The sequence below is a fragment of the Struthio camelus genome, chromosome 1 (assembly GCF_040807025.1).
Source record: "Struthio camelus isolate bStrCam1 chromosome 1, bStrCam1.hap1, whole genome shotgun sequence".
Classification (NCBI taxonomy): Eukaryota; Metazoa; Chordata; class Aves; order Struthioniformes; family Struthionidae; genus Struthio; species Struthio camelus.
Window position 1 is genome coordinate 105,840,219 of NC_090942.1, and position 12,513 is coordinate 105,852,731.

Below are 12,513 nucleotides of genomic sequence, written 5' to 3' on the forward strand. Positions count from 1 at the left end.
TCTCAAAGTGTACAGAAAGCCCTGCAGGGCATTTTGCTTTAGGAAAGGAGTACAAAGGGATGTATTTTTCCCTGTATTAGGAGAAAACACATTTAATCATGCTTATTTGGTTTGAGGTAACTCAATTTCTGCTTGCGCAGTAACAATCTTCTGTCCTGTGCCCAAGCCCTATCGCTAAAGATGGCTCTGAACCAAAAACTCAAATCCAAAGAGCTTCAGTTTTTCTGAGGCACCTAAGAGCTCATACTGACATAAAATTTTCACAGGTCCTTATAACAGACTGAAATACAGGGCTGACTTTGAGAAGAGTTGAAATCCAGATCTGAATTTTCATCATGGGAATCAACGTGAGAGGATGTGATAGGGAAGAGCAAATAAGCAAAGACACTGTCCCACAGTAATGCTTTCTGGACTTTATCCCTCTGTGTGTGTGTACAATCTCAGCTGAATGGAATAAACAGCGTAAGAGTCCCATCTCTGAAGTCTTTCTTCCTGCCAGCATGGACTATGCTGCCACGCTAACCCCCTGCCTCAGAGAGGGGAGGGAAGCCTTCTGCTGTGTTCTTGATCTGAGTGGATGGGAAGAAAAGGAAAGCCAAGCAATTTATTATGTGCTACTGGGAGACCACGGCAGCCCCTGCAGCAAATATACTCACCGGCTTGGGGAGGGGCTGCGGAGATAGTGGGCCTGCACTGCCTTCACATCTGACCTCTCTTCCTCTTCATCTGGCACTACTTGCTCGTTGTCTGAATCTCTGCTGCTTGCCATGGCAGCTGTGAGAGGATTTCCTAGAACTGGGGCAGAGCACAGTGGAGGATCGTTACAGAAGTCTATACAGGGGGCACAAAGCTGTCTGATGTCCCCTGGCTGCACAGACACAACACAGCTCATTACTGCTGGCCTATGCTTCTGCAGTAACAGGGGAGATTTGAGCTGGAGGCTGATGCAACAGAAGGGGCTCTGATATCTTTCTGAGTGGTGGCGGAGGGCGAAACTGTGCAAGAAGCCTTCGCTGTGAGTCTGTCATACTGACTTGTCTATCAGGGTGCCCTGTCACTCCCGTGGCCTTGTGCAGTTCCCTGGCTGGTTCCCAGGACATGCCAATGCCCTTCTTGCCCATGAGTAAGCACGCAGGAAGGAAGGGGTGGCAGGGTAGAAACTCTATCCCCTCCCTGGCCAGCTCAGCCTGTGAGTAGTCTCCAGAAGGAGCTCTACCCAGCCAGAACGGGACTGAAAAGAGAGACTTCCAGAGCGTTAGGGGCAAGAAACATGAGACCTCTCCTCCCCAAAATGAAACACTCCTAAAGATAAGGGCCAAAGCCTTGGCTGCAGGCAGTTTTTTAAGCCCCAGGACTTTGTCCTTGGAATCCTTTGCCATGAGCTTACTGTACCCACTCTGTACACAGGAGAGTGAGGGGGCTGCTATTTGTTTAGAAACATGAAAAAGTAGCAGCAGTCACTTCCTCTGGTTTCAGACAGAGGCTCCTGAGTTGCTGTGCCATGACAGCCCATGAGGGCTCTGAAGTGCCCCAGCAGCTGGTCTCAGACACGAGGAACACAGCCATGTTCCATAAACCAGGGCTGAGGAGTGGTTGCCACTTACAGAGGCAGCAAGCAGGAAAGGAGGAAAGCAATGAAACAGCACTTACCGTCAGTATGTAGAAGACTCTGCTGGAAAATTGGTAGATTCCTGTCTGAGGCACAGTGAAGGAGTCCAGTAAAGAGGGCAGGAAATTTGGCAGGGAATAGTATTAGGGAGAGAGAAATCAGCTGCCCTCTCTCTCTCTCTCTCTCTGTGGCTTCTTCATCAGCGGGCAGGACAACTGTCAGCACCAAACCTTTATCAGCTTTCTAAATATAGTGTTGTCCTGACACTGGCTGCTGGATTGCATGGGGAAAGAATTCAGTGCCTCATAGATTGCAGTTGGTCAAGCATTTAACTCTTTCCCTACTGTGGGCTGGATCCTCCGACATTTTCCCGTCATAGAAGGCTCTCAGAGAACCATCCAGAGCCAGAGAGAATGAACCTCTGCTCGCAGGGAGCTCCCAGGCCACTGGCAGCCCACTAGGCACAATCTGAAATGCTGGTATGACCTCTTAAGGTCCTTGCGAAATGTAGTGTGGGATAAGCCACTCCAAACTCACTAGCAGCAAGTGACATTAGCTGATCTTCCTTTTTAGAAGAGTTAAGAATAAGGAACACTGCATCCTCCCCTTAAGTGTTTTCAAACAAAAAACCTCCACTGCCAATTGGCTGACTCCCCAGCAAAGCTCACAGACCAGGACAGTCCAGGGCAGAACCAGATGAAAGCCTAAGTGTTATTTATCTTACTAGTGGCTCCTGTTCCGAATCATGCGATGACATCTGATTGCTGATTTCTTTCACAAACAAGCAAAGAAGAATGGAAGTAGAAAAGAGGACTAACCTATCTCATACCACAGATACACTTGCTACTGTGTAATGCTGAGGGGAGGGGTGCATCCCTCCTTGCCTCTTACTTCAATGTTGCATCCCCACATGGGGATGGGGACACATCTGCAGGGATGCCACATCATGGCAGGGAAGAGCCATGAATCAGGCACTCATGTCTTTGTGCACACATAGCCCAGACTTGTCTATTTAATTGAGTTACTGGAGTGGGCAAGCAGGAACAAGAGAAAGTGGTATACTGCATCGTGGGTGTCACACCAAAGGGAGAAATGGATTACTGATTACAGGTTTGGACAGATCCTAATAGTTTCATGTACCAAAAGAGGATGGCTTGTATTGATCCTAGAGCTGTCTCCTCTGCGCAGTGCAATTTTTAGCCAAGAAAGCCCTTAGGCCTCTATCACTTCTACAATGCAATGCAGCATGTGTGCTTATTAACTGCTACCACTTGAGGCAGGAAATGATCTCAGGAAGTCTGCCTATGAGCACCCTTATTATTGGAGAATTGAGTTTTCAAAGCATCAGAATGTTGCAGAAGCACACATACCATAGACATCCAGCTTGTAAGTCACTCAGCTGCTTCTGAAAATCCTGTTCTTGCATCTTTCAGGATACAACTGCAGCAGTGGATGATGGAGAGACTTGAAAGCCCTGCTGTGCCCACCATGACTGTTCACATGTAGAGATGCAGACAGCATCTGCATGTGCTACAAACTTGTGGAGAATACATGGCCCGTCAGTAGACTGGCAGCTCTTCCTCACTGCTTATTACAAGTTGTTGCTTTATGAGAACAAGATGACTGTTCAAAACAAGAGGCAAGGACGCTAGAAATCTTTGCTAATGAGCATATATAGCACAGAAACTTCAAAGAAAATAACAAGATGTAATTGGCTTGATATCTGTCATTGGTGATCAATATACCTGTTGCAGATTCATCCAAACTGAACATGGCCAGGTGCTGTCCTCTTGGTGGAGGAGATGAGATCTTCATAGAAGGTTCTTCCTCTCTCTTCTTAAAGAGGAGTTACTGTCTTTTCTAGTGTTAGTATTATGCTACCTATACATTAATCCTCATTAGCTTTTATATACGCACCTTATCAGATTATGTATATTTGGCAGGACAATGAAGCCATCCTAGTTTTGTATCAAAGCTTTTCATGTCAACAGCAGTTTCATTTAAATGAGCTAATAATAATCTCCAAAAATCAGCAAAAAGATTTCCTACAGCTGTAGCTATCAGCAAAAACAAGAGTTTAAGGGTTTATATTGCACAAGAGGTGAGTGATGAGGAAGTCCACATGCGTCAGCCTATGCTAAGGCATAGGCCTGTGTGAGCCAAAGTAGGCTTATGGCAAGGCTTTGGCAATGTTACAGATACTTATGGCAGTGCTTTTAACTGTGATGTCCATGTCTATGAGTTTAGTGAATCTATGGTATGAGTTTTGCAGCTCATATTAGACAAGGAAGGAAAGTCAACACAAAAACAAACTTAAAATTAAAATCTCTTAAAATTGTCAGTGGACTCAGTCTTTCTGTTTGGGTACCATCAGCAAAAGGGCAGATCTACAGACTTCCAAGAGATAAATTGCACGTTTGCCTCCTGCATTTATCAAGAACTCCTGAGACCCAGAACAAAGAACTGTGAGGAAGGAGTGACAGAATTAAGTGCCTTAATACCCTTTCCACTCTAGGCCTAAATAACTAACAAAAGCACTAAATAAAGTGCATCTAAACAAGTGGCTTAATATGAGATTTATGTAATCATCAGGATGGTGAAGCATATGCTGGGAAAACAGTCTTACTTAGCTAAGTCTCCAAAACAAAAAGGGCATTATCAATCTCAGCACCAACTTATTTACTTATAATGCAACTGAATGGCTGATAGAGACAGGGTAAAACTATTCCCACAGTGAAGCTAGCACCAATATTTCAGCACTGACACCAATTAAGGCAGCCTTTCCAAGTTACAGACCACTAGGCAACAGCCAGTCTCTCTCACTCCTCCCCAGCATAATGGAACAAGATACATTCCAATGCAGTTGGAGAAGACATACCTTATTACTTCTACAATTTAAATGACAAATGTATGTGAAAATAATGCATTTCTTTAGCATTAACAAAAACCACATACCATCTTTTAGACAGTAAGGTTACTAAACTCAGAGCTGCTCTAGGTATTTGAGAATCAACTGTTACAAGCATTGTTTTCAGCTTAATTCTGCAAGTTCCGTCTACTTATTTTTCTTACTAGCCATTTGTTGAAGTTAGGAAAATAGACAAAATCCCAAGCTACCCAAGTTATTACATGAGCAGTGGTATTAACAAGCCTCTTTTCCAATGGATGTGTGTCTGGCAGTCCAGGCTGTCCACAGCACAACAAACATTCCTCATGCGGCCATCAGCTCTTGCCCCTGTGACTTCCCTCTATTCCACAGTTCCCTGTTCGGCTGTGCAAAAGATGAGACAGACAATAGTTAGCATGCATTGGTTGCTCAACCACAGATTCTTGGAATGGAAGAGAATGATTAATGCCCAAGAGGTACCATCAGTTTAGATTTCCCTCCTCTTCCAGCTGCTGATTTTTATGAAACCGAAAGGAACTTCACACCTTTAAGATCGCTACCCATCTGTCAAGGTCAGCTGAAATCAAGCAAGCGGGTTTTGAAACTATTGAGGAGAAACGAGGGAACAGAAACTGTACAAATGATAGTGGAAATCTCATTTCTGTGAAGAGGATAATGGCAAGCTTACCAAGCTGGTATGATATCTGTTAGTGACTGCAACCGACATCTTTCAGTGAATGTTCAAAGTTTTCATGTAGAGAATTATGAATTACCAGATGAAGTATGGGCAGATGGTGTACGCTGATGGCATTTCTGTCACTTTCTATATTCATCAGGTTCAGTTAAAATGTTAAATGGGAACAAAACCAAAAGTGTGTAAGCTAGAGTAAAGATCCTTCATGTCTCTTCTTGAAGGCCGTGGGATAAAGTCACAAAGACCTCGTTATTGTCTTAGAGTCTTTAAAGGAGGCATAAACTTAAGAACCTCATCCTTGTGGGCTCCCAAGATGAGAAAGGAGATTACTGACCTTGACCCAGCTTTGTTCCCATCTTAAGTAGTAGGAGTTAGTAGGCTCTTTTTCAAAAAATCTCTCCAATCTGTTCAGCGGCCTTGCCAACTCTAAATGCTCGGAGTTTATCAAAGTTGAGACCTACAGAGCAGGACAAATAGATTTTTCATTGCAGATTACCTGAAAGCCTTCTAGGATGGAACGACTGGCTGGGTAGATGAGGGCAGAGCAGTGGATGTTGTCTACCTGGACTTCAGCAAGGCTTTGGACACTGTCTCCTGTAACATCCTCAAAGATAAGCTCAAGAAGAGCGCAGGCTGGATGAGCAGACAGTGAGGTGGACTGAGAGCTGGCTGAATGGCAGGACTCAGGGGGTTGTGATCAGTGGCGCAGAGTCTAGTTGGAGGCCAGTAACTAGTGGTGTATCCTGGGGTCAGTACTGGCTCCAGTCTTGTTCAACGTATTCATCAGTGACCTGGAGGAAGGCACAGAGTGCGCCCTCAGCAAGCTTGCTGATGTTACAAAGCTGGGAGGCGTGGCCGGTACCCCAGAGGGCTGTGCTGCCATTCCGAGGGACCTGGACAGGCTGGAGAGACGGGCGGAGAGGAACCTCCTGGAGTTCAACAAAGGCAAGTGCGGGGTCCTGCACCTGGGGAGGACTAACCTCGTGCCCCAGGACAGGCTGGGGGCTGACCTGCTGGAAAGGGGCTCTGCCGAGAAGGACCTGGGAGTCCTGGCGGACAGCAAGCGGACCATGAGGCAGCAATGTGCCCTAGTGGCCAAGAAGGCTGATGGTCTCCTGGGTTGCCTTAGGAAGAGCATTGCCAGCAGGTGGAGGGAGGTGATCCTGCCCCTCTACTCAGCCCTGGTGAGGCCTCCCCTGGAGTGCTGGGTCCAGTTATGGACTCCACAGTACAAGAGAGACATGGACATTTTGGGGGAAGTCCAGCAAAGGGCCACTAAGATTATTAAGGGACTGGAGCTCCTGACATATGAGAGGCTGAGAGAGCTAGGACTGCTCAGCCCAGAGAAGAGAGGACTGCGGGGGGAATCTTATCAATGTGTACAAATATCTGAAGGGAAGGTGTAAACAAGGTGGAGCCAGACCCTTTTCAGCAGTGCCCAGTGACAGGATGAGAGGCAACGGGCAGAAACTGAAACACAGGAAGCTCCATCTGAACATGAGGAAAAACTTCTTTTCTGTGAGGGTGACTGAGCACTGGACAGGTTGCCCAGAGAGGTTGTGGAGCCTCCTTCCTTGGAGATACACAAAAACTGTCTGGACACAGTCTCGGGCAATGTGCTCTAGGCAACCCTGCTTGAGCAGGGGGGTTGGACTAGATGATCTCCAGAGGTCTCTTCCAGCCTAAACCGCTCTGTGATTCTGTGATCTTTCAACAGCCTGTCCTCACTGTCAAAGAATACAGTTTCTGTATTCTGATGTGCTTTAATTTGCTTTGTGCTAATGGCCAATTTGAAGAGAACTGATGTTATTTATCGAGTACAGAAGTATAGACTGTCCTTTCTATCAGAGGGATTTGATATTCAATCAATCAGTCACAAGTTTCATTACCTTGGAAGTATGATGAAACCTAGCATGGCTTTTGACAGGCTTATGAAGCATGTTATGGGAACAGTTTGACGCTAGGTCTCCAAGGAGCAGAGTCTCATGCACGTATAACAGCAAAATTAACTATTTATTTAAATGACGGTACAGTATAGTAACAGCTCGAGCTGGGTGCCTCTGAGGAGGGACCTCGAACAAAGAAATTCTGGGGTAATTACAGCCTTTACAGTCTTATTTCCCTGACTGCCAGTGAAGGTCTCCTCCAATCTTTTTTACTGAGTCGTTGGTCTCTCTCCTTCTGATTGGTGTCTCTCTCCTCCTAACAGGTCCTGGCCTACATCCCAGGCTGGTTGCCATAACCTTGTTTACCACAGTCCCTTATCTTCTCAAGGGTCAACCACAACTCCGGTGCATCCCATTTGTCTTCTCTATCCTGTTCTAAATTCTCATTAACTGGTTTCATATTTTCATTAGCTGGCTTTTGTCGGTTACATTGCCAGCAATGCTTCTCGAGTTCATGGACAGTTTGGCCTTAAGGCCTGCAGGTTTCATCTACGTCAGACACTTATGCTAAGCAAGAGTCAGCTTCAGCTTAGCATAAGTCTGTCAGCTACAATTTCCTTCTCTAACAGACAAGAATGGAGTCAGCACAAGACCAAGATCCAAATCTGTTTCACTGGACTAAACACAAGCATCCACACTGTAGACACACACTTTTGAGGTAGCCTTCCTTTAAAATCAATAGAGAATTAATCAATATCATCAGTGCATTATGAGAATGATTCATTTTATCTGAAAATGATGCCTGAAGACATGAACCCTCTTTCTAAGATGCCTAAAATGATCACTCATGCCCTAAAAGCACCTCTTTCTCTCAAATAACTAGAAATGGAGCATAGACGACTATTCCAGCAGAGACATCCCTTGCCGCCTTCACTACCTTTCTGGTAGTGAAGAGTTTGGAAGACATGCTAGCCAGCTGCACTCAATTAAGTATAATGTCAGCTATTTGCCTGAGCTGCCAGGAGTCCTCCTTTTATTCTTCAGTCACAGAATCACAGAATCACAGAATCGTTTAGGTTGGAAGGGACCTCTGGAGATCATCTAGTCCAACCTCCCTGCTCAAGCAGGGTCACCTAGAGCATATTGCCCAGGATCACCTCCAGACGGGTTTTGAATATCTCCAGGGAAGGAGACTCCACCACCCCTCTGGGCAACCTGTTCCAATGCTCTGTCACCCTCACAGTGAAGAAGTTTTTTCTCAGGTTCAGATGGAACTTCCTGTGGTTCAGTTTCTGCCCATTGCCTCTTGTCCTGTTGCTGGGCACCACGGAGAAGAGGCTGGCCTCATCCTCTTGACACTCCCCCTTCAGATACTTGTACACGTTGATGAGATCCCCTCTCAATCTTCTCTTCTCCAGGCTGAACAGGCCCAGCTCTTGCAGTCTTTCTTCCTAGGAGAGGTGCTCCAGCCCTCTAATCGTCTTGGTAGCCCTCCGCTGGACTCTCTCCAGGAGTGCCATGTCTCTCTTGTACTGGGGAGCCCAGAACTGGACACAGTACTCCAGGTGAGGCCTCACCAGGGCTGAGGAGAGGGGCAGGATCACCTCCCTCCACCTGCTGGCAACACTCTGCCTAATGCACCCCAGGAGACCATTGGCCTTCTTGGCCACAAGGACACACTGCTGGCTCATGCTTAACTTGTTGTCCACCAGCACTCCCAGGTCCTTCTCTGCAGAGCTACTTTCCAACAGGTCAACCCCCAGCCTGTACTGGTGCAGGGGATTATTCCTGCCTAGGTGCAGGACCTTGCACTTGCCTCTGTTGAACTTCATGAGGTTCCTCTCCGCCCACCTCTCCAGCCTGTCCAGGTCCCTCGGAACGGCAGCACAGTCTTCTGGTGTGTTAGCCTCTCCTCCCACCTTAGTATCATCAGCAAACTTGCTGAGGGTCCACTCTGTGCCTTCCTCCAGGTCATTGATGAATATATTGAACAAGACTGGGCCCAGGACTGACCCCTGGGGGACACCACTAGCCACAGGCCTCCAACTTGACTCTGCGCCATTCACCACAACCCTCTGAGCTCGGCCATCCAGCCAGTTCTCAAGCCACCTCACCGTCCACTCATCTAGCCCACACTTCCTGAGCTTACCTAGGAGGATGTGATGGGAGACAGTGTCAAAAGCCTTGCTGAAGTCCAGAAAGACAACATCCACTGCTCTCCCCTCATCTACCCAGCCAGTCATTCCGTCATAGAAGGCTATCAGATTGGTCAAGCATGATTTCCCTTTGGTGAATCCATGCTGACTACTCCTGATCACCTTCTTGTCCTCCAGATGCTTAGTGATGACCTTCAGGAGGAGCTGTTCCATCACTTTTCCAGGGATGGAGGTGAGGCTGACAGGCCTGTAGTTTCCTGGCTCCTCCTTCTTGCCCTTTTTGAAGACTGGGGTGACACTGGCTTTCTTCCAGTCCTCAGGCACCTCTCCTGATCTCTGTATTCTTTCCAAGATGATGGAGAGTGGCCTAGCGATAACATCCGCCAGCTCCCTCAGCACTCGTAGGTGCATCCCATCGGGGCCCATCGATTTATGGATGTCAAGTTTGGACAAAAGATCTCTAACCTGATCCTCCTCAACCAAGGGAGAGTCTTCCTTTCTCCAGCCTTCCTCTCTTGCCTCCAAGGTCTGGAATTCCTCAGGACTGGCCTTAGCAGTGAAGACGGAAGCAAAGAAGGCATTCAATAACTCTGCCTTCTCTGTATCCTTTGTCACCAGGGCACCTGCCCCATTCAGCAGCAGGCCCACGTTTTCCCTCGTCTTCCTTTTGCTATTGATGTATTTGAAGAAGGCCTTCTTGTTGTCCTTGACATCCCTTGCCAGATTTAATTCCAACTGGGCCTTAGCCTTCCTTGTCGCATCCCTGCACGCTCTGACAACGTCTCTGTATTCCTCCCAAGTGGCCTGTCCCCTTTTCCACATTCTGTACACTTCCTTCTTCTGCTGGAGTTTTGCCAGGAGTTCCTTGCTCAACCATGCAGGTCTCCTGCCCGCTTTGCTCGACTTCTTCCTCAGAGGGATGCACTGATCCTGAGCCTGGAGGAAGTGACGCTTGAATATTAACCAGCTTTCTTGGACCCCTCTTCCTTCTAGGGCCCTACCCCATGAGAGTCCCCTAAGTAGGTCCCTGAAGAGGCCAAAGTCAGCTCTCCTGAAGTCCAGGGTTGCAATCCTACTCATTGCCCTGCTCCCTCCTCGTAGGATCCTGAACTCCACCATCTCATGGTCTCTGCAGCCAAGGCTGCCCCCAACCTTCACCTCTCCAACTAGACCTTCTTTGTTCGTTAGTACAAGGTCTAGCATTGCACCTCTCCTCGTTGGCGTCTCCACCACCCGAGTCAAGAAATTATCATCAATGCTTTGCAGGAACCTCTTTGACTGTTTGTGCCTAGCTGTGCTGTCTTCCCAGCAGATGTCAGGGTGGTTGAAGTCTCCCATGAGAACCAGGGCCTGTGATTGTGAGGCTACTTCCAGCTGTCTGTAGAAGGCCTCATTGACTTCCTCTTCCTGATCAGGTGGCCTGTAGTAAACCCCCACCACTGTAGTCACCCATGTTAGCCTACCCTTTAGTCCTTACCCATAGGCTCTCAACTTGCTCTTCATCCACCCCGAGGCAGAGCTCCATACATTCTAGCTGCTCCCTCACATAAAGAGCAACTCCACCACCTCGCCTTCCTGGCCTGTCTTTCCTAAAAAGCACATAGCCATCCATGACAGCATCCCAGTCATGTGAACTATCCCACCATGTCTCTGTCACTGCAATGAGATCACGGCCCTGCGACCGCACACAGATCTCTAACTCTTCCTGCTTATTCCCCACGCTGCGTGCATTGGTATACAGGCATTTGAGAGAGCCAGTCAAGCACGCAGGCTTCCCAGGAGAGGTGCAAGAGGATCCTCCATAGCCATGTCCCATGCTGTCTCCCCTGGTTGTATGCACCCACTGGAGGCATCCTGACTTGAGCGGTGTTTTACTGACTCCCCTGCCACTATACCACTCCCCTTCCCCCATCTTGCCTAGTTTAAAGCCCTCTGTACCAGGCTGGCCAATCTGTTGGCAAAGACACGCGTGCCCTGCTTGGTAAGGTGGATCCCACTGCTCCCCATCAGCTGTTGATCTTCAAACAGGGTCCCATGGTCATAGAAACCTAAGCCCTGTTGCCAACACCAGTGGCGCAGCCAGCTGTTAACTTGGAAAACTCGTCTACTCCTCCTCCTGTCCTTTCCCCTCACAGGCAAGATTGAGGAGAAAACAACCTGGGCTCCCAGACCCTTCACCACCATTCCCAGAGCTCTGAAGTCCCGTTTGATGGTTTCCAATTTGCCTTTCGTGTCATTAGCACCCACATGGAAGATCAGCAGAGGGTAGTAGTCCGACGCGTGGACAAGCCTTGGCAGTCTTTCCACGACATCTCTTATTCGAGCCCCTGGCAGGCAGCAAACCTCTCTGGACAAGAGGTCAGGTCAGCAGATAGGTGCCTCTGTCCCCTGCAGCAGGGAGTCACCCACAACAATCACTCGCCATTTCTTCCGGGGGTTCCTGCACGGCACAGGGTCTGCCAGGCCAGTTGCCTCCCTTGGAGCCGTGCCCAGCTCCTCCTCGGCTTGGAGGGCGCTAAACTTGTTCTTCAAGGGTAAGTCTTGAGGAGGAGCAAGAGCCTTTCTCCTTCTGCGAGAGGTCACCAGCTTCCAGCCCTCTTCAACAGCGTTATGATGCACCTTTACACACGGTGCTGAGCCCTCTGACAACTCCACTGCAGTGGGGGCTGGGGACTCCCGGAGCTGAACAGTCTCGGAGAACGCCCTGTCAATCTCCCGCTCATCCTCTCGGATGCTACGCAGCCTACTAACCTCCTCCCGTAACTCCTTGATCTGGTGACGCAACTGGTCAACCCCAGCACACCTCACACAGGAGAGCTGACTGTCAGCCCAGGCCTCACGGAGAGGCCCCAGGCACTCCCCGCAACCTGACACCTGCAGAGCTGCATCTGCTGTCTGAGGGTCTGTCTGGGTTGAGGCCTCAGACACAGCCGATGCAGCACCTCCCGCAGCCACTGGGGAACGTGCTCTGCGGCGTGTCATGACCATGCCCCGGGGAAGGACACACCACTGTGCAAAATGTGCAAAATGGAGAGGTGCCTTCTTTGCCTCCTGGCGCCCTTCTGCGCAAACTGCTGCGTCTGTTCGCTGCCTCTGTTGGCTGCGCTCTGGGAGCTGCGCTCTAGGCCTGGCTCTTATATAGGCCTCTGCCTAGCAGTGACTCACAAGGGTGCTTGACCCACCCAATCAGGAGCCACCTGAAACAAAAGCCCCAACTCCCTCTGACCAGGGCAGCCCAGAGAGCTCGTTAGCAGCAGCCCCACCTAGCTAGAACTTCCCAG

At 48.7% G+C, this 12,513-nt stretch overlaps 1 protein-coding gene across 7 annotated transcripts in view; it reads right to left on the reverse strand.

Annotated features, from left to right (window-relative positions):
- Positions 1-5,887, reverse strand: part of STYXL2 (serine/threonine/tyrosine interacting like 2) — a 37,584-nt gene extending 31,697 nt beyond the window's left edge. For 3 of the 7 annotated variants that reach the window (XR_011134790.1, XR_011134797.1, XM_068909587.1), the window contains exons 1-3: positions 5,753-5,887; positions 1,651-5,647; positions 657-795 (exon numbers count right to left, since the gene is read on the reverse strand). Coding sequence is in view for 2 of the 7 variants with exons in the window: in XM_068909587.1 (XP_068765688.1) it covers positions 657-769 (113 nt within the window). In the remaining 5 variants the exon portion in view is untranslated. The other 4 variants (XR_011134789.1, XR_011134788.1, XM_068909571.1 and 1 more) reach the window with 2 other exon arrangements.
- Between the last annotated feature and the right edge of the window lie 6,626 nt (positions 5,888-12,513).